The 25,538-nt window shown below is 43.0% G+C and overlaps 1 protein-coding gene and 1 long non-coding RNA gene across 6 annotated transcripts; one reads left to right on the top strand and one right to left on the bottom strand.

Moving 5' to 3' along the window:
* Positions 1-1,184: 1,184 nt before the first annotated feature.
* smoc2 (SPARC related modular calcium binding 2) lies at positions 1,185-24,360 on the bottom strand. Of its 5 annotated transcripts, none has more exons than XM_034899159.1 (13): positions 23,646-24,360; positions 17,843-18,005; positions 15,736-15,842; positions 15,426-15,525; positions 14,548-14,592; positions 12,307-12,387; positions 11,063-11,137; positions 9,299-9,506; positions 8,338-8,420; positions 3,580-3,679; positions 3,150-3,397; positions 1,916-1,953; positions 1,185-1,697 (listed from the first exon to the last, which is right to left on the bottom strand). In XM_034899159.1, the coding sequence occupies exons 1-13, from the start codon at positions 23,718-23,720 to the stop codon at positions 1,674-1,676; spliced, it is 1,347 nt and encodes a 448-aa protein (XP_034755050.1). In that variant the 5' UTR covers positions 23,721-24,360; the 3' UTR covers positions 1,185-1,673. The 5 variants fall into 5 exon arrangements, with proteins under 5 accessions (XP_034755050.1, XP_034755054.1, XP_034755051.1 ...); XM_034899163.1 differs by having other exon boundaries at positions 12,307-12,354; positions 14,557-14,592; XM_034899160.1 differs by having other exon boundaries at positions 9,320-9,506; positions 23,646-23,991.
* Positions 7,544-14,044, top strand: LOC117960886. The gene is made up of 3 exons (XR_004660258.1): positions 7,544-7,656; positions 8,483-8,488; positions 14,032-14,044. It is a non-coding gene; the product is annotated as an uncharacterized LOC117960886 (long non-coding RNA).
* Positions 24,361-25,538: the final 1,178 nt, after the last annotated feature.

Below are 25,538 nucleotides of genomic sequence, written 5' to 3'. Positions count from 1 at the left end.
GTCTGCGCTGCTACACCCGCAACCAGCACTGCCACATTAATGTAACAGATTGCACGGTTGTTTGGGAAAAGCAAATGTTATTCTCGGCATGGTGCTAACATCCCCTTCAAGGGGAATTAGTCCAGGAACATGTGTGGAAATTAGGGCAGTTGCCAAATGATGGGAGCTGGATTATGAGTTTTTAATTAAGAAATGTTGTTGTAGCAAAAACTGAGGAACATTAAATGGCTTTACATGCATAAAAAGGCTTGGTTAGCAGGATACTATGTTTATAGATATACAGGTTATTTATAAAAACCTGTATATCCCGGCTGCATAGCACTTGTTGCTTCAGATTGAACTTTTTCATTGCTGTAGGTGGAGAAAGTGCTTGACAAGGCCATAGGTTATCCATCTCTAATCCACCATTTTAGAGCATTTTAGACAGTCATAACTTCTCTGCTTTGTTCCCGCGGGGTGTTAAAGCCAGACCATTGGGATGGATTAAATCACAACAAGGAGACTGATGTGATAAATTAGAGGCTATACTTGACTGGGCAGGTCAGTCTGAGGGCAGTTGCTAAGCCCTATAGGAGACTTTCTGTGTGAAAAGCCACAGCTTACCAGCACTTAGTAGCCCCAACATAATCAGGCAGAAACAATGTACAGTAGTGTAATGTGTCAAGGCTGGCCTTAGCCAAACATTGTTACTTACAGAAAGGATCCATTCAAATCTCACTGACTGTTTAAGTGTACCTTTAATGCATATATGTATGTATACCTTATGCATATACACTCACACAAACACACACACATATGGGACCTATACTATACGCACAGCCAAGATTTGTCTATTTATCTGTCTTCAGTCTATGTCGGGAATCTGTGACGAGAACCGACATAAGTACTATCCATTTTTCCAATTCTAAAATGTTGCCTCAGGGGAATTGGCGAGCTGTCTGAAAATGGGATGAGACACAACCTTTGCTATGTATGACTAATACTTGGCTCATAAAGTCAGTGTCAACAAGGTGTTTTATTAAAGACACAGCAAGAAAACACTAAACGGCAAAGACGTTACAAGATTTATATAACGAGAAGGAAAATGTAGGACAACTAATTGGATTAGAGAGGTAAAAAAAGAACTTGCTGTCCCAATTAGCCTTTGACACATTAAGACTGGCAGACCCACAGAAAACACAATGTATTAAAGAGTTCTTTATTTCTAATAAACATGAATATATGTGAACATGTAGGACGTTTGTTTTAATGCTGTATGTATAAAACATTCTTTCAAACTGCTGTACAAAGCACGATGATGGCATGGTCTAAGTTATTGTAGCAAACTATTCATATATCCACATTACCATCATCGACGTGAAAAGAAAAGTACAAGGGGGAAAGGAGCACAAAATGCAACATCAAAAATTAAAACTTGTACAACTCTGAAAAGTATCATTTTTAGACACACAAAGGACACATACATTGTATGTGTTAAATATGTTTTGTTTGTCAGGACATACAAAGCTAACTACATCATTCACAGATTCAGCAGTCTGTTTAAATACCTTATTTCTACAAAGTGAATTTACTTTTTTTTTTTTTAAGTACAAAGTGCAAATGCTATGGTTTCCATCATTGCCGATTAGTAAGGCCAGATTCTCCATGCGGGAGGGGAAATCTCAGATGCTGGCTTAGCCTTGCTTCTTCGAGGGATTCTGAGGAGAAGAAATTAAAGTTTAACACATGCTCTTGATTCTTGGCACTTAGGCTGACAAGTTTTTTTTTAAATGACACACTGAATATACAGTATATTCCTGACTCAGTCACCGCTAACAGATATTTAACAATATTACAGTCAGATTGTAGATGTGGCACCAATTTCTCATACCGTAAATACATTTTTCCACTAGTATGGGGGGAGTAGTTTACTTACTAGTTTACTGGAAGATAAACCCTCTCCTGGTTTGGCCGCTGTGAGACAAAAAAAAAAGTCAACAACCAAAATATGCTGAATAATGCAGGTCAGTCCCTCAATAAAGGAAAACTGACCTTTGTCATGCTCTCCCAATGATACCACAGAAAGATTTACCACTGAAAATTCTCAGCAATTTTTCAAACAATCGGCCTTTGATTTAAAACATATTTAGACTAGAGCAGGCTTCTCGGGTCTATTCCGCAACCAACTTTGCCAGCTAAAGTGACAACTGTTGCTATCAGATTGTATGAGCTACATAATTACTATTAGCGCCATCAGTTTGTTAAAGGACTTTTCAGTGTTTGAAAAAACCTACAAAGGGGTTTTAATAATGCCTTTGATAGATACAAACACGATATCATGCTAATCCAGTGCTGCAATGATGCAACATCCATTACTTACACATTGCTCCTGTACAAACATCCGTTTTGGTTTTGAAAGGTAATACACAAAACTACCTGCAAACTTTTATCAGACGTAGGCTACTAGACATACTTATGTGAAAAAATCCAAAGCTTGCCCATGTCTAGTTAAAATTGCTGTGAATGGACAATTGCTGTTTGGGGGAGGGTGTTAGTAAACGATCAATTATTAAAAATAATGTAACACTGATTCTAATTTACCATCTAAATACCATGTAGGGTTGGGAATTGTTTTTTTCCCCAATACAATTGCTAAAAAACGCTTGAACCACTAAGGTGTTAGTCCTCTGACTGCGGCAGTGGCCATGGTGTCTTGAAAAGTGCAGCCTATTTATTTTACATCCATAGTCTATACTGTGTCTTTAGTTGCACGCTCTTTCACATCCCGGTGTTAGAATCTTTATGAGTTAAATATATTCACAGTTTAGACAGTTTAGCTTCAAGCTTTAACTGTGTTTAAAGCAGCTCCTAGCTAATGGTAGGCTAGCCTGCTAGCATCACGTGCAGTGATGCTTCAGTTGCTCGTAACGGCTGTTTTGGAGCAACAGAGGGAAGCGCAGGCATTTAAGCAAAGTTTAAGAAATAGGGCACCAAAATCTGCATTGCGATCCACTCTAGTAGATACTGGTTATATGGGAACCAATGCTGGGTTTTTCGGTACCTAAACCTACTGCCATGATCATTATATTTTATCCACCAATATGCAAGTTAGAAGACTGATTCGGTGCAGGAGAACACATTTAGACATTTGGTTGTGTTGTTTAGCTCACCCTCTTCTTTGGTCACCCCGAGGCAACCCATCAGTTCCTGCAGAGACAGCGCCTTGTCGTTGCTAATGTCGCAGTACTCCACAAACTTCTTCACACACTTCTTTGGCTTTGATTTTTTGCGCAGAAAGCGTTTGAAAGGCTTGATCTCCTTCTTTCCAATGTCGCCGCTGGAGTTTTTGTCCAGCTGACTAAAGTACCAGTGGACCACCCTCTCCTCCAAGGTGTGGCTGGGGTCGGGCTCAACCATCCTAAATGACAGATATCAGTTTGTGAGCTAACAATCGTCCCTCTATCACTTCAACTCTCTAAAACAACTAATATCACTGGAGTTAAATCACAGAAAACTTGTGTGCCTTTTTGGCAAATGACTAAACCTATTGGTGTTTATCAATAATTGTAAGATAACCAAATCCACTTCCATGTGTTATACCTTCCGGCGGATGCTGGATCTGTGACGGCGTGCACCATGTCTGTTGACAGCGCGTCAAGAACGCTTGTCAGAAACTCTGTTTTCTTTGCCCCGGGACAACCTGGAGAATAAACCACAGACACCTGAATGAGTGTGTGTGAGCATGTATTATGCAGTTCATATGGGAGTAGGTGTACGTATATGTCAGCGAACAAAGAAAGATTATCCCCCAGTCAACAGCATTACAACAATGTGGAATGCTGCCGTGATAGGTGGCCTAATAAATGCTTGGGGAGGGACGTCATGTAACAAGCAAAGTATTTTTAACGTGAATAGCACATAAAGACGGCAGAGGAGGAACATATAACCAAACAAAACTCTCACAGTTGTCTTTTACTCCCTCTCATAAAGTGTCAGACCTCCCCTCATCTGGAGGAGGAAGAGGGTACCTGCCAATCATGCTGGAGGCCCTTGAGTGGTTTTGACAGCTGGAGTACAGAAAATGTAACTGAATATTGTATGTATGGACAAGAGGCTCCATACAGCACCTGAGATTCACCTAAGACATCAAGGGGACCAAATACAGTCCTGACACACACACACACTGTTACTAAGGATTTCTTCTGAGGGATGTCTGATTTAAAAAGGTATGCATCCAAAGACACAACTCAACACTTGATCTTAAGCGTGTGTCGGGATCACTATTTGAAATGTCAACCATAGAAAAGAATGATAGGCCTATAAATGATAAGTAGCCCATAAACCTATAAGGTACAGCAAAGCATTATTACTCAGAATGATGAAGAAAAAAAATTAAGTGAGGGACAACTGGAAGGGAATGACCCTACCGATAGTAATTGTCTGTTTGGCCATATAGTTTTAAGAGTGAGTAGGCCAAGGCTGTTCTGGAAGAGCTGAAGGCTACGCAGGCCTGAGAGATTCCTGGATTCCTCTCCTTACTCTTCTCTGTTTTCTCACAGTCCGGCTTCCCTCTGCTATTCAGCCTGTGGAGAAGAAGACATTCTCCACAGTTTGCTACTCTTTTTATGGCCCAGGCCTGCGGGGCCAGATTCTCCTGTGTTGGAGATAATAGCATGCTTTGCTCCTCTCTAACAGGTGGCGACCAGCATCGGCGTAAACACCCAGCACCCAGCCTCCACTACACCTTTCCCAAGTAGCGCAGGGCGGCTATAGCAACCTTTACCGGGCCAAGGGTTGAAACATTCACATGTCCAAACTGTTCCACTGTCTACTTTACATGCTGAACAGACTTGCACTTAAGTTTTAGTAGACCCTCTCTGGCCATAGCCCAGTAACATATCTGACCCACCTGTTAATGGCCCAACTGGTGCCTTGTGCAGCTCTTGTGGTAAATTTGTCTAGACAGTCATTCAATTGCACCCTCGTAAGGCAAAGTGTTTTTTTATCTGGCTTCTGGCTGAAGAGAGGTTTGTGGGATGCAGTTGGCCTTGTTTGAGGCTGAGTGTTTTTCAACGCGAGCACATGTCCTCTCCGTAATGCTGCAGGAATCTGAGCATGTCTGCAGTTCATTCAAATGGGAAGCCATCAGGTAAGGCTCTAGTCCCTTATTCTTGGGATCAGAGTTTTTTCTCGTTGGGACAGATCAGCTTCTGTCTGTCTGGGCACCATCAAGCTGGGGGCAGGACACAAATGTTTCTACTGTCATTCAAAGGAAATTGTGTCTGACCCTTTTCCGTTCAGTTCGTTCCATATTCCATAAGGATTATAATTATGTAATGCCCAATTTTGACAGATGCAGAATGGAATCAAGTTGAGAAAGCCTCAAATGATTAAATGTTGTTATTGCTGAAAAGCTTAGATCTCCACCACCATTCATATGCCTCCATATATCAGCTGCCTGCAAAAAGTTGGCCAGTAAGTGCATGTTTGCATGTGTGTGCCTGTGTGCTACTGTCAATAAGAAGCAGTGTTTTTCTATGCAGCCACATGGGGCAGAGCCCTGTCAGCACTCACAGCCGCAGCTCCCAATGGCTGCCCCAATGCTGTCCCATGATCCTGCTCTGGGGAGAAAGCTAGCCAAATACTCAGCTTTCCTCTCCTGCCCCTTTCAGGGCAAAGTTCTCCTTTCTCGCATCTCGCCCCATAAACCTCTCAACACCAGCGCTTCAACAGCAAATGGGCTGCAGCAATGTGAAGGCAACATTTATAATTATCCCTGGTTCATACAGTAACGCGGTTTACTGCCGTTGACGCAATTGCTCATAAAGAAAACAAGATGTTGTGTTTTTTGACTGTGTCCTGGTGTATTTTATAATGGCAGACCTGGCTGATACGGTGCAGATTTTCTTGACACGTATAAAATGAAGTCTGTGTACTTGTGTGAGGGTCTGTTTGAGGCAATTGCACGGCTGAATAAGTATATTTTTTCTGTTCTACCACTATGTGTTTAGGAGGTGTTTGGTTGGGCTTGAGGTCTTTCTCATGGGACAGTCGCGGCTGTTTTCCATCCCATCGCCACTTCACACTTTCCGCAGTTACACACTGTACTTATTCCTGCTCAATATCTTAACAATAATATACACCACCAGTGCCACTGGCAAAGATGAGTAACATCTGTTGGTCTGAGGAGCATTCATCTGTTACTGTCTATCCCACTGTTTAAAACACACTGTACAAGAGTCCTCGATGCCGGGGCTGAGACAGAGTGCTGCTCTGCTGCTGAATGCAGCACCTGCGAGCAGAGAGCACAGCTCTGGCCTGGCACACTGTTACATAAACAGTTGTGGATGGGACGGGAACAGTGGCAACTCTGTTCATTTGCTGGAGGATTATTAAAATGTTGACCAAACCACCAGAAAAAAAGTGAATTTGCCAAGCACGGTTCAGCTTTAAACTGGGATTTGGTTGTACGCAGGACGTGAAAGCATTCAATCATTTATGAAGATCACAAGTCATGCAATAACTGATAAAAACTAGTATTTATAAATGTGATGAAAACAAAGGGGAGTGCTCTCCATTCACTACATTGTAAAATTGTCTGTTCTAAACCATGGTAAAACGTCTAGATTCACATGACCGAATCAATAATAAATCACTCTTTAGGGAAACTAGAATCCAGACAGTCTTCCTAACTGTGAGAGCCATGACAGTCTTCTCAAACAAGTCCTCCAAATTAAAGAACAAAATACATAGTGTGTAATTGATTTCCAAAATCAAATATAAGCTGATCTGACAGCCCATATTGGCAGTTCCCTCAAAAAACTGATCTGAAACCACTATGGTTAGGTTCATGGGGGGGATTAGAGAAATATCGTGGTTTAGGTTAAAATAATTTTTCAGATTCAGATGATGGTCATGGTTAAGAGAAACCAACACGGACCATTCGTAGGACATGGGAAACAAACAGTGGTCATGTCAAAGTCTGCTGCTTTGTTGACCAATCCAAGCCCCCCAACCTTCTCCTTTGTCACTTGAGTGTAGGCATTAAGGGTGCTCCGATCAGGATTTCTAAGGCGGATCACTGATTGCTGGAAGCAGCATTGGTTGATACCGATCGCCGGTCACTGGGTGTATTTGAAGACTTCTATTTATCATGGCATACAACAATGTACTGTATATGTATTAAAATTAACAGAAAATAATGTATTGTGAATTGTCAACTGTTAACTTTTATTGACAGGAAACGTTCAACATTCTACTTCCTTAGATAGGTAGAAACACCTAAAAAAGCTTTCATTGTAAATTTACACAAACTTAAAGTGAACTTAAATGTGCAGAGCAAAGAAAACATTTCACATATCTTGGGATGTCAAGATGAAAAGGCATGAGGTGTAAAGTATTTTAGCCTTGTCCACCAGCTGTATTGAACTGAAAATAAAAGCCATGACATATCAGTCACACATGTTTAGAGAATATGTCAGTAATTGTTTAGCTTTTTGTCCTAGCTCCAAATCTAAAAAAATTCCTTTCAATCACTGCAGACATTTTTTCACTAGTAGTAAAAACATTTCTCACGAGTGCGTCATCTGATCGGCCTTTATGGAGACCGCCGATCAAACTATTTAAAGCCTTTATCGGCCGATAACGATCAGTGACTGATCAATTGGAGCACCCTTAGTAGGCATATGTTAATTTTATTTGTGAAAAGAATGATTCTGTTGTTTTTCTTGGAGGAAGGGACTTCAGGGAAAACACCTTTCTCCAAATCCTACTCAAAATAATGTAACACATCATTTTATCTGTTTTTAGTCCCATACATTTGTAAATACCACTCAAATATATCACAAATGAAATTCTGCAGTTTTATAGTGGCAAGTCACGATTAGCAAACATCTTTCTAACACAACAAACAAGCTCACCTGTGCCTAAGCTCACCCCATGACCACCACCCCCAAACTCCTCTCCCACCCTCAATTTAGTTATCTACACTGTTGTCAGTCTTTCTATCACTACCTGCCAATGGCATCCTATCCCTTATCTCTACCTCTCCTGCCTGCTGTTTTTCCTCCGTGCTATCATCCCACTATCCTCCATCTTCAATATCAGTTGAAGACTAATCCTCCCCCCGATCCGTCTCTGTCTCCTTGCTTATTGCACGGTGCAGGGCGGTATCTGGCAATCCTCAACTCGTTATCAAACATTTCCAAGACCAACAGTGCTAATGATGTCAACAAACACACACACTCGCACTGTTATCACAACCTTGAAAGCGCGGCAGCAGTTGGAGGCCGACCGCTGAAGCTTCCTCATGTGGTCTGAACAGAGAGGAAAAACAGAGACCAGTCTTTAGAGACTTACCCTGGAGATGCCTGCTTCTATAATGGTCCTTCGGTTTAGTCGGGTGGGCCCTTGCATTGCCATCGCACTTTGGCTGTTCATACCTGGGACAGAAAATTTACCAAATCAGAAAATGCCAATTCATTCAAAGTAAAATAGATTAAAGGGATTGGTGATTGCAGTAATGGTATCCTCATTGTAAAATCAGAGAGGAATCCCATGTTTTCCAATTACCAGCGTACAGTTAAATCTCAGGGATTCAAATAATTGTTTTGTGGCAAACCAGAGGCTGTGAATCACATCCAAAAAGAGGATTTGGGACTGGTATGAGGACAGAAAGGGGGAGGGAGGTTAAGAGAGAGAAATAGAGGGAGCGAGGCAGACAGGGAGCGTGGGACACAAGGAAGCTTTCACGGCCTCCCTTGACGAGACGGCAGAGCCACGATTGGTGCTGTGCGACTGGGCCAAAATCAGGCCAGGGACAAGGAGAGAGAAGGGGGGAAAATCCATGCTTCCATATGTGTACTAATGTGCTGTCTGGCACTCAGCCTGAAGCCTTGTTAATCTGATACCCAGCCTCGCTGCTCAATGAGAGGGTACCAGTGCCCCACTCTGCCAGCCTGACGGACCTCTGACCTGCCTCTCAGCAGACCACTGGGTCACTCTGTGTCATTGGCAATGGAGATGTCTATCTGTCTGGTTATGGCAGACTTATGTGCATTTCTCTTAAAAAAAAGAAATTTTTTGTTGCTTTATTTCTTACAATTTTTTCTAAATAGAGATTTAGTGCAGAAGACATTTGCCAACAAAGAACATGAAGCACGGTAATCCAGTTGGTCAGCTTGTATAACAATTGGCTACTCTACTCTGTTTGGGTGGCTATTAATTACTTACCTGCTATTTCCTACAACAGGCTTGTTTGTTTGCCACAAAGAACCAAGCAATAAATTCCAAGAATTTGTGTAAATTAGGGTGAAAGTACCATAGGTGAGGTCTCTCCCACCTGGTGGAAGTCCCAGGTATGGGCCGTCCCGTGTCCACCAGCACACACCAGCAGTAGCCGGTGGAGGGGTGGCATTGGACTGGCTTGTACAGTCCTCCATGGGCACAGTCTGGTATGAATACAGCGTCATTCTTGTGCTGCTTCGCCTCTTCCTGGGCAGACTGCTGCTCCTGGTCACAGGATGAGGCTGTGAAGAGGTCATACAGGAATCAGTGGAGGCGTGGATTTATCATACACACACACAAACACACGCTCACACACAATAAAGACAGCATTCACCTAGGTGGTCTAGGTTGTGTGACTTGGCAAATACACACCCCAGACACACACACTTGAGGTGAAGAAGAGGGTTTGTTTGAAGTTAGGAATAACAGTCACTCCTTATCAGATCTGGCTAACATATTTTGGATTTATATAACATACAATATGTTTGAATTAACTTCTATTTAAAAGTCAAATGCATGCAGTGCTCTCATCATTGTGGAAGAGAAGGAGGAGAAGACAAAGGGGTGGAGGATGAGTGCTCGGAGACAGTGTGTAGACTGTTATATCAGCCCCCCGTGGCACTGTTTACGGACATTAACGGGCTAATGACTAAGTACAGCTCCCTGTGCCCCAAGTTAAGTAAATATTTGGACACTCAACTGCCCTCTGTGTGTGACAGAGAGAGAAACAGACAAGACAAAGCAGAACAGTGGTCAGTCGGGCCTTTACCTTCACACACCATGTACTACTGCAGGGTACTGTAAAGTACCAGTGATCTATATATTTACATGTTCAAAATTCCAATGGAAAATGCAATGCTTCATGATACTTTCTTTTATCCTTACGTACAGAGAATACAGCGGCTTCGATGGGAGAAAGATGAGGTTTGAAGAGCCTCAGCAGGATCTAATCAGACTTGTTTCTGTGCAGCAGCCTCGTCTCTGCCGTGCAGCACTCCAACTGAGATTTGAGCATTAAACTCAGGGATGAAAGTAGAGCTCTTCTGGCCATGAGGGCTTTCATCGCCAATCTCTCCCTCTTTTCGCTGCTCGCCTCAAGGCTCGGAAGCTACTACGGGATTATGCACATCCCTTTTCTTTTGTTTATTTTCATTAAAGATCTTTAACCACACAAAAGAGACCAAATGAAATGCCTCCCCGCTTTCTCAACCGACTCTCTTCGCTCCACTTCCTCCGTATGGACTCTCTTTGTTGGAGCGGGTGTTTTTTTCCCACCCAAATACCCCAAAGAGCACATGGTAATCAAAACCAAAAATGCTGCATTTCTCAGGCTTTTTTATTGGTTGTAAATTATGATAATGGGATTCACACGCAAATGCACACATGCACACAGGGTTTTCATCTAGGCAGGCCTCAAAATTGCATTGTTTTATGCAGAAAGCAACATTTGAGCAACGAGGCAGCTGATCTGTTCAATAAGATAAACATGCATGTGTGTAAGAGGGCAACCAGAACGGATCAGAAAGAAGAATAGGAGATCCTGTGTTTGTGCCATGTGCTGATAATTACAGATAAGCTGAGAGGAGAAGAACCACAAAGAAGCAGATCTTTAAAGCCTGACGCACTCCAACACCAAAGATGTATTGGTTTCACAAGCCACCATCTGTCCTTAAAAGACAGGAACGACCTCAAGCCATGATTGCTCACACAAGCAAGAAAAACACAGAGAGTGCTTTCAGTTGAGGTTTGCAAACACCCGTTTGCCGTCATTCAAAAAAAAGTGGTCTTTGGAACTCACATGGTGCTCTGGTTCTATTGTTCTGTCGGCTGCGAACCTGCTCCGTCCACAGAGTGGGGTACTGGGAAATGATGTCTGAAAGAAATCACCAAGACAGTTTTATTAGCTTCAATCGAAAACCCACTCGTTTATCATCTGCGCCAAACCTGGTGGTTCCAAATCTCACAGGCTGTAAAATGCACATAAAGGTTATCATATCTCAAACAGTGGGAGTGGAGGTGGAAAGTTAATTGAATATGACAGCTGGGACAGAAATAAAGCAGTAAAAAGAGAGGGAAGTAAACTAAAACTATGAGTCTCCTACAGTCTTTTTAAATAACCACATTAACATGAAATCATAGAACTTCTTTCACGGTGTAAAAGGCTGAGAAAAGTGCTCAAATACAACTTGGAAAAATGTGATTGTCTGCTTCCCATTCACAGTGAAGGATTATTGCCATTGAACTACAGCAGAAATGCTGGAAGGTTTGTGTGCCATTTGGAGTTTAAAGGATATCATGTTATAAAAAATAATCCAGTGAAAGTTTAGAGCACAGCTCTACATACATAAAGTACCAAAAGTAAAAGCAGATTTACTCCTTTCAGACGTTGTACTATGTACTATTTTATTGTATTAGTAGCATTTAATGTTGCAGCTGGTTGAACTGAAGCTAACATTATCTATATACTTCATATGGGTTGGGTATTTCCATCTATGTAAAGTAACCAGTAAGAGCAGTGAGATAGCTTAGTGGAGTAAAAAGTACATTATTTGCCTCCAAGATGTAGTGGAGTAGAAGTATAAATCAGCTTAAAAGGGAATACCTGAAGTATAGCACAAGTACTACTAATTGTACTTATGTAAAGTAATTGAGTGAATTGTTAAAAATGTACTTTTGACAAAATGACACATTCATCTTCTACAAATTAAAAAGGCAATGTTTAAACAAATGGGCTCTGTTGCTGGCTTACTTGATCTGGTATGACCATTAGCTCAAAAAAAAACACAAGTCATGGTAACACTGGCCTTTTAGTTTTCCTTTTACATTTAATCAAATCTTGCAAACTTAACTATTTAAAAGTGTTCCACTATCACATTTTCCACAATGACCTTTTTGAAGCATGGTGTTATAACTGCCTTATGTCCAGGCTCCATTTCCCTTTGAGGATTTTTTGAGGCAATTCTTTTGAGTCAGTGGCATCTCAGTAAACACGGGCGCACCATCAAACACATTTTACTCAGAGTCGCACATATGAGAGCTCACCTTCTTCATCGCCGGCAGGATGTGGATCCACCACTAGGCCAGTCTCATCTGCATTTAGAATGGAGAATATTTGCAAGGAGACTACAATTACGAGAGTAAAATAGATTAGAGAACACTTAACTACATGAAATTTGCACGTTGCCCGGCTAAGAAGTATGGAGGCAGAAGTAGAGGTGAGGAGAATGACGAAGAGAGAGGGGTGTGTGTGTTGAGAGTAAGACAGTAAGAGAAGAGAGGAGATAGTGGTCATATATTCCCATGGTTTCACATCATGCAACAAGGTATCATTATGCTTTGGAGGACAGATTGAGGTCACTTGAAATGGATGAGGAGAAGATGAGGACCAGTTGCCCCTGCTGTTCTTCTCCATCCTTCCATTGCCTGCATTTGAGTTATGAGAGCTGTGTGAAGGTGGAAGAGACATAAGAGGTGTAGAAGGCAGTAGCCAAGACTGAGACAACCATTTCACAGTGGGAGAATCAAGCTCTGTGTTTGTTTGGACTCTGTTTGGTTGATATGTTGTGGTGGTGGTGGGCGGGGGATGGAGGTCTCGGGCCGCTTAGGGTAAAACCACGGCTGAAGGTGTGGTTAACCTCAGCATAGGTCAGTCATTCTGCTCAAAGTAAAGCTCTGTTAATGCATGAGTCAGGGCACCGCTAATGGGTGGATCCACAAACAGGGAATTAGCTTTAACTTCTTTTCTTTAACAATGAATTCTCCACTGCTATATCAGGATTTTACATTTATTGCAAGTTTGTTATGCCAGCTGTTCATCTTCTCAAGCATGTCTGGTGGATAAAAATACACACAGTCAGTTTGTGTGACAGACTGAGGCAGACATGTTATTACTCTGCTCACTTAACGGATGGAAATGCCATTTCAAAAAGTGTATTTATGATTGGGATTTATGATAAACCACTAATGACCGATCTTTACTTTGCGGCCTTTTACATGACTGTAACACCTCTTTTAGCATCTGCCAGGAAACCCCCACGCTATTTGTGGTCATAAGGCATTAGTTTAACTGCTGTTTGTCAGTCGTCAGCTGCATGTGATTCCAACATGTGAATGAATTTGTCAAGCTAAAGCATTTGGTGTTTTACATTACCAATACTCTGATTATAAGAGTGCAGCAAAGGCCGCTGTGGACTGCTAAGGTACAGTACTGATGGGCTTCTGCTGAATCAAAATATTGATGCAATCACTGCTATTTTCAGTGCTGGCACACCACAAATCTACAGTTTATTCTTCTTTTCACCACCCTGTTTATCCAACCAGTTCAGATTGAACCACAACCCCCCGCCCCCCTTCACCTCCTTTCCTCCTGCTTTCCCTCTCCCACCATCCCTTCTCCTCTCTCAAATTTTGCATTCCCACTTGATCTATGTGTAATGAGTTGGCCGGGTTCAGGCACACACTATACCCAAGACTGTTTACAGAGCGAGAGGCGCAGACGTAAATGTCACACTGACAGGAATAACCCATTTGACAAACACAAGTGGATGCACACACACACGCACACGCACACACACACACACACACACACACACACACATATACACACACGCACACACACACACGATCGGAATCAACCCAAATTACACTTTCTCTTAGTGTGCCTTCAAATCACATCAGTAAAACAAATCATCTCTCACAAGATGAGAGCAAGATATACAGTATCTGGAGCAGAGCCGGGGGGGAATTTAGTGGTTCTAGTTTTTGAAGAGGGTAGATGTTGATGAGAAACAGAGTGAAAGTAGGGTGGAGGATAAAGTGTGAACATTTCCTTGTATCTTATGACACTGGTGCTGAAAAAAAGCAAGGCCAAGCGAGATCTAGTTAGAGAAGAAGAATGACAATTCATATTCCTACATTCTGGCTGCCCCCTGGTCGTTTGGCTGCCTGGTTAAGGACAGCAGACGGTTATAGGTGCTGTAGCTGCTGGCGGTGTGCATTAAAGCTCACCACAGCCTCTCTCCTTACTCAACAAACTGCTTTTATATCAGCCTTCAGGCTGCTCGTACTCTCTCAAATTGACAAAATATTAAAAAGGCAAGCCTTAACAGGTGACCCACCCTGCACATCTCCAACACAGATGTAGGCAAACAGACAGAGATATAAATGAATGCACACTCACATGTACGTGCATGCTAAGATAGGTACACACATGGACAAACACAAAAGCATGCATGCACACATAAAGGAGTCCATGTGCCACTTTTTTTTTAATTAAAGTCTCACCTGCTTTACCTGGCTCTCTTGTAGTAGCTCTCTCTTGTTTTGAACCTGCAAAGCAACATTTAATTAAAAATTTACCACCACAGCTTTTTCATGTTAACCTTAATAATAATAAAATGTATAAATCTTCATCTCCTTCGAGAATTGGCCTGTGTCTTTGAATGAACAGTCACTAGACTAAAGGACTGAACCACAGCGGGAAACTCTTTTCGGTCTTTTTAATTTTCAAATGTTATTAATTTATTTGAAGTTGCTCCAAACACTGCATGCCAGTGGAGATGTATTTTCTGACAGTTTAGATTTCATGTACACAGCTATGATTTAGCAGCTGGCAGTTACGATACTAACTATTGCTGCTACTACTGGAGCTTTTCACTATTGAGACAGCAGTGACTTCCGAGGCAGCCCCACAGAGACGCATTGGGAGGACATGTGGCATTGGTTATTTGATTGTTTGGCAGACGCCATCCTCTGAGAACACTTACATTTCTTACAGTTTAACTTTGTTGCTCAACTCTGCAGCACAGATTTCCTAGTCGGCTTATTTACACAGGCAGCACCCAGCCTTGAGCAACGCTTAGTCCTCGGGTGGCCCTCAAACCCTCAGTCCAGTCACTGACCACCTTCCCACAGGACTGAAGATTACACCCCCCGCAAACACAGAATGTCATGCTTTGCTGTGTTGAATTTGATATAGCTTCATGGCTTCACAATATTACAGACACCGCATTCTAGTACAAGTCAGCATGCTATTTAAATTTTATGTGTCATAAATTGGGCTTATTGTTAACAAATGAGATGCCAGTACTAGTGCACTGAACTGCAAATATAACAAACATTACTGTATACATTATAAGACATTTTGCTGGGGTTTTACCTACCTTGGCATCGAGGTTTTTTATTGGCCACTGCTGAGCCGCTGATGGGTCGGCCATTGGGTGTGACACACCAACAGTATCCAGTGTAACTGTGGCACTGAACCTTTAATTAAAACAACATGTAAACACATTTTCAGCACAAGAAATGGCATATATAAGATGGAAAAATAAAGAGAAAGGGTTAATAAATTAATTCAATTCATGCAGGAATTCTTGCAAAAAGTGGATACAAAAGAGTTACTCTTTTTAATGGGGCTTCCTGAGTCTAGAGCCTTGCCTCATATTCAAAACAAGTATCATTTATGTATGTTACCTCACTATATGTGCCATCAGGGTTGCACACAGGCACAAAGACCTGCGGGAAGAGCTTCTTAGCCTGCTGCTCTGTGTACTTCTTCTCTGCTACACATCTGGATGTATCTGAGGAGCACCACAAATCACCACAATCACGACACATCACAGAGACCCATGATTCAACCCACAGCTTAGCTTTTTTTCTTATGATGCACAACTATGAAACCAACATACTTTTAAAAAGCCAGCAGAAGATGTTGAATGCCACAGAATGGTAGAAAAATGCAAGGAAAGAGGTGAGACGGAGGGGAAACAATTTCGGAAGCGGCAGATACTTGTATGGCTGGGACTTGAACCAACACCCTGGGTCCTATTAGAAGCAATTGAGACAAGCCTGCACAGTGCCTGGTGGTAAAGCCATTACGGAGCGAGGCAGCTCGTGCTGCTCCTGTAGAACATTCCAGTCACCCAAGAAAAGGGCTGATGCACGGGGAAAACCTGACCCTTCCTTAATGTCTTTGAGTCTGTCTTCCTCTCCTCTTAAATCTCGACGTCTACTCATTTCAGCCTGAGCTGTCCTCTAACTATGTTGTGAATATAAATGTGAGTCAGCAACGTTATACCCATGTGCACCTTAAGTCTTTTCACATCCCTCTGTCAGAGCCATGGCTCATCCTGTCATTCCACAGCTGCTTCATGTCACCTGGCCAACACCACCACCAGCTGTGCAAACTCTCAGGAAATGTTGGGCGGCGATGGGTTTGATGGTAACTTGGTGGGACGCATTTAGTTGCCTCGCGGGGCCTGACTGGCTGGCAGGTTCAAAACACATTAAAACAATGATGCTAAGTTGAAAAACGTTTAGCAGTTTGGTCAGGAAGCTGAATGTCGCTGGCATGGTTACCGGTAGATTGACCATGTGTGTGTGTGTGTGTGTGTGTGTGTGTGTATCACAGTCACTGGCGAGGAGGGGGGGGGGGACAAGACGCTGGATGTTCCAGATGGATAAAAACAGCAAGTTGTGGAGCTCTAAAGTTAGCTCCAGTGGAAAAACCCAAAACCATCGTCCTTCTCTTGGGGGCTCCGACTAAAAAAGCTGACTGGAAAAAATGACAGGACACTTGAATCATACGAACGCAGTGATAGAAAACAAAAGTGGTGCCAGTCTCACCATCCTTAAACACAATCCCATCTCTGTGCTTTTAGGCCAGACCGGCCCTCTGGTTTACTTCGGCTGCTGACTCGGCTGCTGCTGCTGTGTCTTTCACCCCGGCCGTCCAGAAGCAGAGGGGGGTCCGAACTCTTATAGACCCAGCGTTATTGACGCTTACAATACGACTTTCATGGATTCTCTTCCCTTTCAGCTTCCTAGCTGGAATCCTCTATTCTGTGTCGCAGCCCTGTCCGCCACATCCAGATGTCCGCTTAGAGACGTTACCATAGAGACTCAGAACAAGAGTAAAATCGCGGAATGCTTTTCCATCATATGAGCCTTCTTTTTAAGCAAATGCTTACGCTCACGCTCCCTGCATTAGTGATCTAATATTGTAATGTGTAAGAATGGGGCATTGTCCCTAGTCTGTAGAGCGATGAACTGGCAGTATAGTGTTAGTTAGGGGGGCAGGGGTGACAGGGTTCGGGGCTGCACCATTGGGGTGTTTGGGTTCTTCCATCCAACAACGACCAACAATGAGGTAGTCTGTGAGCCGCCTGACCTCATCGGCTCTCCTTCCCCTTTTGCTTTTCATCTCGGTCACATACATACATCTTTACAGTATTACATCTTTACAGTATTAGTATTATTCTAGTATTACGAAAAAGAGACCATTAATTCTTCATATTTATTTTTCATGAAAACCTTAAACAAAGAAAATGAATGCCACTAAAATCTAATTAATGTGAGTATTTTGACAAATTAACATGGATTTTCTTTATCAGTACAAATGGTGTGAAATGGTCAGCAACCCCCAACCCCCCTCCACTCTCTCACTGTCAACCCCACTCGTCCTCCCAGCACTCAAAGAATCAATTATGCTGAAATGAATTTAACCCGCAAGTTTCTACTGTGACCCCCTCTGCGCATTCGAGAGCGCCAGGCGGCGCTGAAGAGTGACTCATGACCTGACCTTTGCATTGCCCTCGAATGACCTCCAGCTGGGGGTCACGGCACTTGGCTCGGAGGAACTCGCAGCGGGATGTGAAGGTCCTGCCGTCGGAGGCGCACAGGGGCTTGCTGGGAGCTCCGGTGCATTCCATGTTGCACTCCTTATCCTGATCCACCCGCAGGAACTGCAGAAGCAAGAAAGCAGGAGATAAGCATAGAAAACCTCTAAATGAGCCATTTTGGGGGGAATTAATGCACCAAAACATTTGAAACTTCAAACTTGTGTAAGGCAACTGCATTTTATAAAAACAGACTACCACATCAAAAAGGCAGTCACACAACAGATGTCCATTACCAAAGCCTTAAAAAATTGTTCATTCTGTTTCAAAATGTATCAGAATATTCAAAAGCAACATCTTTAATGAATACACCGGAAAGCACTGATAAACAGTGCAACGCATAACTATGAGGCAGTGTCACTACAAGCCTGTCAGGGTGCAGCCGTGCTTTGTCTTTGTCTAAAGGGCTGGAGAAGACTCGACTGACTCTTACTCTTTTCTTTGTCTGCATGGGCGTTCACCTGGAATCACTCCTGAGGATGTTTTACTCAGCCATGAAAAAAGAAACAAGACTCCTGGCTGAACGCACAGGATCACCTGTGTCAATGCCACCATTGTATCTGCCACCGTGGTATGAAACCCCCTCGCCAGGCCACACAATGGGGCGGCGGCGGTGGTGAGGGGGGTTGGCAACAAGCTGTGACTGCTACAATGAATGAAAAGACAGTGAATGATAAAGTGGCTGAATAAACGAGATGTCAGGCAGCTTTGTGCTGCTACAGTGTGAGTTTTCATAAAGTTTGCATGATTCATTCAGTTTGGGGGAATAATGACCTGGGCCGAGTGGAAAAAAACAAACTCTATAACCATGCCTATGCAGGTGCTGTTTTCACCATATCCAAAGATAAATATCTTTCTGGACTCTCTTTGTCTTCTCCTGTCTAAAAATATTTGTACATATTCAGTTTTCCACTTTTCTTTTATCCTATTCTTTATTTGGTTTTCAGTGGATGCACGGATAGTTACAATCTGTCTGAATGCCCTCTCCACTATTCCCAGCAGACACACAAACAGAAAAACTTTCCCTCTTTTACTTACACATACACAGACACTTATCAGTCTGTGGCACAAAGCAAAGATTCAAAGCCCTCAATTAAAGCTAAGCCTGCATCTGTAATGAATTATCAGAAGAAATGGCATTGCAAGTGACTAGATAAAGAGCAAGAAGAAAAAACACAGAATCAGGAAGGCGGTGGGATGATCCCCAATTTAAAAAAATTGTTGTGTCTGACATCTTACAAATGAAGTGAGAGATGAGGTTTGGTGGCAGCCCACTGCATTTAGACGAGCAGAGCTGCATGCACCTGGAAGAGGGTTGGCAGGGTTCGCCCTGGGCCAGATGGGGGGTGGGGGGGGTACATCCCACTCTGTCAACCCTGCTGCTCATAAATCTTATCGGGGGGGGGGGGGGGGGGTCCGAGAGGAGAGGCCCGTTCAAACACATCGGAAAAGGAGCCGCAAGGGAGGGAAGACGAGTCTTTCGGATTGAATGACATTTTTCTAAAAACTATTTTCTTTACGATCCCTTACTCCACAGGCTTTTAAAAAAGTATCCTGGCACTCCAGAGCTGCTTGCGTCACAAGAACAGCCTGTGTCCAAGTCTCAACATTCATCTTTCTAGACAGAAAAATCAAAAATAATCTCTCTTCGTCCTTTGGGAATAACAGAGTATGAATGGTAAATAATGTCCATTTCCTGTGGCTAAAGGGAACTAATTAAGTAGTGCATTTATTTTTGGCAAGGCCGACTTACAGTGTAGTCTAGGTATTTATCTTGGGCGTTTGGGACCCCCCAAAAGGTCCCAAGATAAATCTAAGGGGTCATCAGATAATAAAAGGGGTAAGAAAGTCTAAAATCTTATATTGCTATTTGGGGATTATTTTACGCCCTTATTCAATAGCAACAGAAGCAAGATGACAGGAAATGGGTAGGAGAAAGAAGTAGGAATGGCAACTGAGCAACTAAGGTCCCAGGCTGGATGTGCTTTAACCCTAGGTAACCAGTTCACTACAGATACTAGTTTTTAAGCTGCTAACACTTTCAAATTGAACAATCTGAGAGATAAAATCCATTTCACGTCCACATTAAGGCCTTAATCTGTAAAGGTTGGGTATCACTGGTTGATAGTTATGCGGTTTTGACACACTGTAGAGGATTTTCCATTTAAGTTAGCTCTTTTCACTTTTAACATAATCCCTGAAGAAGTTGCCAGTTCGCATCACTGAATTCGAGAGGGGTAGGTTGGAAGACTTAGTTACTCAATGGGTTGGAAACATGTGCCACATTGTCTCTCATCAACTAAGAACCTGTTACCTAATGGGATCTTTAGTATAAATACTGTTATACTTTGATATGAATAGTTATATAATAATTAGAGAACAATAGTAGGGTGCTCTAGTTCTCTTTCTACAGCTACTCGTGTCTTTGTCTTCTGTATAAACTGGGGATTTAACGTCTAACTGCCCCTCCTAGTTAGTGTCTCTGAGTTTTTGGGATTGTTCGCACCATTTCATCTAACTGACAGTCTCCCGTCGGTACCCTCCCACCCTCAACCCCTGTCCTCCCACGCTAGTTAGGACATCTCTCTGCAGCGGTGACCTCCTCTCACCCTCCACTCTGTCGCTCAAAGCTCACCCCTTCACATTAAGTCCAGCAGGCGTGACAGGCTGTTTTGAGGATGGTTTTTGCAAAGGCTGCAACCATCCAAAGCAAGTAACTGCTCTGATAGTGTCAAAGTGCATCCAGCCATGCTTGGTAGTGGGCCGCCAGCCTTGTGATGGCTCATGCTGCCCACCCCAGTGCTCACACTACACCAGCATTATCAGCATAAGCCCCTGCAAGCCAGCAGACTGACAACCCAAACAGAGCCATTCAGCAGCCCAGCTTCCTGCTAGATGTCCACTGTACAGCACACAGCAGAGCGCCAAGTGCCTGCCGGTTTACGATAAAGCTCCAAAAACATGGTGTGGAAAATCAGTTAGCCATGAAATCAGCCAACCATGAAATCAGCCACCCAGATTCACTATCAGACATCCAAGTTTTTTTTTTCAAAGTCACAGTTGGCCACACTGACGCAGGAGAACAAATAAGATGTGAAAGCCAGTGAGAGGAAGAAGTGTCAGAGACTGGGGTTGTGCTAATGTTAGCTAGCTGTCTGCTGCAGATCTCTGTGTGTTTTGGCCTGTGGTGATGGATGGGCGAGGCCGCAGCAGAGCCCCGACATTCCCCTGACATTCCCCTGACATTCCCCTGACATTCCCCTGATGTCTCATTCTAGCCTCTCCAAGCCGGCACCGTCATCATGCATCAAGCAACCGGTGGGGAGTGATGGATGGCCTCCGCCTCAGCTACATGCGGCATAAGCTTCCACCCCGATTTATCATAAAAGGAGACTCATACAAGATAGAACACATATTGTGACTCAAAACCATTTATTGCTTAAGTGCTTTTCTTGTCTTAGCTCTCGCTTTTTCTATTTTTCTTTCCCTTTACTGTGCTCTCTTTCCATTCATGATCTTTGTTGTTGTTGCGTGATCTCTCTTGGAAGTTGCTTTTTGCATCTGCTCAAATTATACAACAGGTTGGCAAAGAAACAAGAGACAGGCGAGAGAGGGCGAGTCTGGTTGAGTGTAAGGGAAACTTTTTTATTCCAAGACCAACCATTATACAAATCAAATCCTATTACCTCCCCCTGGCTCCACAGCATTGTGGGATTGAATGGAGTAAGGAGGAGGCGAGCCTCCAGCAGAGTGCACATTGTAGGCTGATAAGGGCCCTCTGGGCTGGAAGGCCCCCGCTTCCAGAGCCCCGAGAGGCCCCTCACACCTCGGCCCTGCAGGGTCAATGGGGGCCACAGCTGTGAGCCGTGGCAAACGTGTTAAATGGCCTTGGCGGGAGTTTCCTGCGTGGATGCAAGGATGCAAAGGGGATCATTAGTTTCCAGCATGGTGGAAAGGGAAGAAAGGGACAGCCTTTAACCAGGCTACTAACTCAATTAAAGGAAAATTTAATTGGTGTGAAATATGTTAAAAAGAAAGAGAGCTGGTGTGAAAGGCCACTGATAGAAACCCTCTCTGAGCAGGTGCACAATTTCATAAAAGCATAGGGGGAAATGGAGCCCATATGTTATCCTAAAATTGCTTTCCCCAAGTTTAAAAGAGAGGCAGCAAATGTTCTATTCTCCCTCATCTTTTCACACACAGTTTCATACTTCCATAAACCATGGAAAAGTCTGCCTCATGAGTAACCTGGGCCAATATCCCATTTATTTAACTGCCTATCCGACCTCAAATATGCACAAAATATCACATGGAGCCGTTTTCTTCTTGACACTAACAATAACTTCTCCTGTGTCATTCATACAATGAGCTATGAATCACTCACAAGTCCACTGCTCCATGTGTTATTCCAATAAAGGTCTAATGAGCCACAGTGGGGAGGTCGGACACAGTTACCACTAAAACATGCAATGAAATGGAGACCTTTCTCATGCTTACCGTCATATCCAGAGCACAGTGGATGCTGTTTCATACCTGACAAATTTAGTTGCATCTGTGTAACCTTTATATCAACTTCTGGGTAAATAATATTACCCTGGACATCTCAATGAAGAAACAATCATTTTATCTGCACTCATGCTGTGTGTGTGTGTGTGTAAATGTGTGGATCATGGTAAAAATGATTCAGATGGAGCATCTGTTCAGCGCGAACACATCCTCCAACATTCCACAACTCCATAGTGCCATCAGGGAGGAAGGATCTCCGACCCTTCACCTGCAGGTTAACGAGTCATGGTCATTTGTTTCCAATTGGATATTAAGGCATCCTCATCCGGACCATAAATAACGGTTCTGGGGGAGGCAGCTGTCACATCATCCTCTAAATCAAGGGCTGAAGCCAGTGCACATTCCTATCCCTATTCTTCCTCTGTAGTAGTCTACTGTACCTGTACTTGATCTTGGCCATGAAATTTCCTTCATATGTCTTTATTGATGTGCAGTTTAAGGTCAATGGACAGGATGCACTTCTCTGCTGCTGCTGCGGTCCTGCTGCTGTAAACATTGCCATGTGTATGGTGCGGCAGACCTGCTGACACCGGCCGAGTAGCCGCTAGAGAGCTGCTGGCACAACAAGAGTGAGGAGCACAGAGGCAGACAAGACACTGGCAGGCAGGTTAAGGCACTAAAACCAAAGCGCACTGGCGCTGCTACCAGACCAGTGAACTTCCCACAGGCAATTCAGCAGCGCTGCCTTCTCAGACACACTGTGCAGAGACCCTGAAAAAACGGGGACACAACAGGAGAACCTAAAGACCTCTTCTCCTAAAGCTAACCTCTACCTGGGGATCTCTTAAGTTCTAAAGTCAATCTTAAACTCAGATATAAACATATTCAAACTTGTTTCAAAGCCTCTTCTTTTGGATAGAAATTGTCTTTAAAAAATTGTCAGCATGGGTCATAACGCTGTTAGGATGGATTTAAAATGTTGTATTGTTTTCATTAAAGTAAGTATTTCTGAAAATTAGAGGAAGATTTGTTTCATAGTTACAATACATGACTGACGTAAAAATGAAATAATTTGCCACACGGGGTCCCTTTGGCCGACATTTTACGCATGGAATGCACAAGCATATCCTTCACTTTCAATCGTTCTTTTACAAGTTAATAGGACTGAGAAGTGTTCTGGGAGTTATGAGCTCTTCCTACCGTGAGAGCAGAGAACTTCTGAGCGCGTCCAGCGCACAGCAGACAGAGGAAGACCAGCAGCGGACATACGCGCATCCTGACGACGTGCGGCAATGAACTCTCCAAATTACGCACGTCCAAATGCTACTCTGTGTTGCCTGGACTTCACCAAAGAACAAAAAATGTCTTTGGAAGAAGTCGAAAAGGTTTAAAAATCCACAGTAGTCCTTGCGAGAAAAAGATATGTTGTGTTGGGGAGAGGGGGTTGCTGGTTATTTCACTTCGTCTCCTTGGTTTCGTCTGCCAAACCGTTGGTGTACACACTCTCCTTAAGTCTGGCAGTTCGATAACCAAAGCCCCCCACCCCCCGTGTCCCTGACCTTTTCCCCACCCTCGATGTCTCTTCTCCCTTTTTCCCTCTCTACAATTCTACTTTTTACTCCACACCCCCTTCCTCCACTTGAATTTGTCGACTAGATCTCTTATCGGATGCAGGCAGTTCCCTAGCCGGTGGGTAGGTAGGTGTGTGTTTAGAGGGACTCCGTCTGCTGCTGGTAGCTGAGGCAAACACGTCAGGTATACTTCTCTTTCACCTTTTTTTTAGCATTTCCTTCAAACCCAGAGCAAGAAATCCATTTTTTTAAGAGGACCTTGATGATGTTCGATTGGCAAATTGAGGAGGGGATCAGACAGGCAACTGTCTGCTGGGAGGGTCAGCAGTAACACACACACACACGCACACACACACACACACACACACACACACACACACACACACACACACACACACACACATACACATACAGACACACAGTCGATTTTCTCAATTATCTTACAGCTATGCGCACAGTCCTTCAAGTTAACACAGTACACAAAGAAAAACGATAAAATCTAGAGGTTGGCTTCTAAAAGCAAATCAATTAGCAATAGACCCTTTAGATTGATTTAAATCACATTTTACACGCAAATCAGTGCACACCAAAATCATCTTAGTTATATTAAATGATTATGTTAAATGTTGAAGCCTGATCTGGAGGTACATGATTGATTTTGCGTTTCTTTTTGATGCTCTTATTAACTTTTCTTTTGACAAGTCCATGGCGTGAATGTACAGCTGAGCCTCCTTCAGTCTACAGAGAGCAGCCCCCTGCGACTATAACGCCACCTCACGGTATTCACAAGTTGGTACAAGCTCTCAGCCCACTCTCCATGTTGACATGATGTCATCACATCAACCATTTTCACTTTTGTATTTACTTTAAATTACTTTAAACTGCACTAGTCCATGTCACCAGTTGCATTAAAAAAATGTAATCTAATTTTATAATCGTTATGCCTTTCTTTAAGAGTTTGATCACACACTTTAGCATTCATAGGCTGAAACGAAAGTTCAGGGAATATATAAATAGCTTAAAAGTAAAACCGAACAAAAGTGTTGCTTCATAAATATCATAAACAGTATATTCGGGACGCTGGTTGTTTGTCTTAAAACGTAGGGCAACTTGTCATGAAACATAATTGCTGCTTTGCATTGGTTGCTGGAAGGAAGCCATCATTGATGAACTGCTATGACAGGTTGAACTGTCTGTGACAGGAACAACAGTGTTAAGTAAAGTCAAGCAAATCAAAAATATGAAGAGACTTCTCCAGCAACAGCAGCGTCTGATGTGTTTTTTGGAGACAATTTAGCCTAACATTTTTTTTCTTTGCACAACACAAATTGAAAAGAACAAATCATGAAAACAAATGTAATGTTCTTGGTGTGTTGTTCTTCAAACAAAGGGCCACCTAAAATGTTACTGGTTGAATAGAAAAATGTAACAAACATTTGGCTCCCACATAAAACCATACAGGCAACGAGGTTTTGATTAATCTCTTCTGTTTTAAAATCATCCATGCTTACATGAACTCAAT

The sequence above is a fragment of the Etheostoma cragini genome, chromosome 17, assembly GCF_013103735.1.
Source record: "Etheostoma cragini isolate CJK2018 chromosome 17, CSU_Ecrag_1.0, whole genome shotgun sequence".
In the NCBI taxonomy this organism is placed as follows: Eukaryota; Metazoa; Chordata; class Actinopteri; order Perciformes; family Percidae; genus Etheostoma; species Etheostoma cragini.
The sequence above is the reverse complement of the archived record's forward strand: the minus strand, read 5'-3'. Positions and strand labels throughout refer to the sequence as shown.

Bases quoted from the DNA above. Each gene is read 5' to 3' on its own strand.
- smoc2 (XM_034899159.1), bottom strand. From the start codon at position 23,720: ATGCGCGTATGTCCGCTGCTGGTCTTCCTCTGTCTGCTGTGCGCTGGA. The intron at 14,593-15,425 runs GTAGGTAAAACC...GTTGCTTTGCAG, and splicing joins TAAAAAACCTCGATGCCAAG to GTTCAAAACAAGAGAGAGCT. The intron at 12,388-14,547 runs GTGAGACTTTAA...TCGTAATTGTAG, and splicing joins AAGAGAGCCAGGTAAAGCAG to TCTCCTTGCAAATATTCTCC.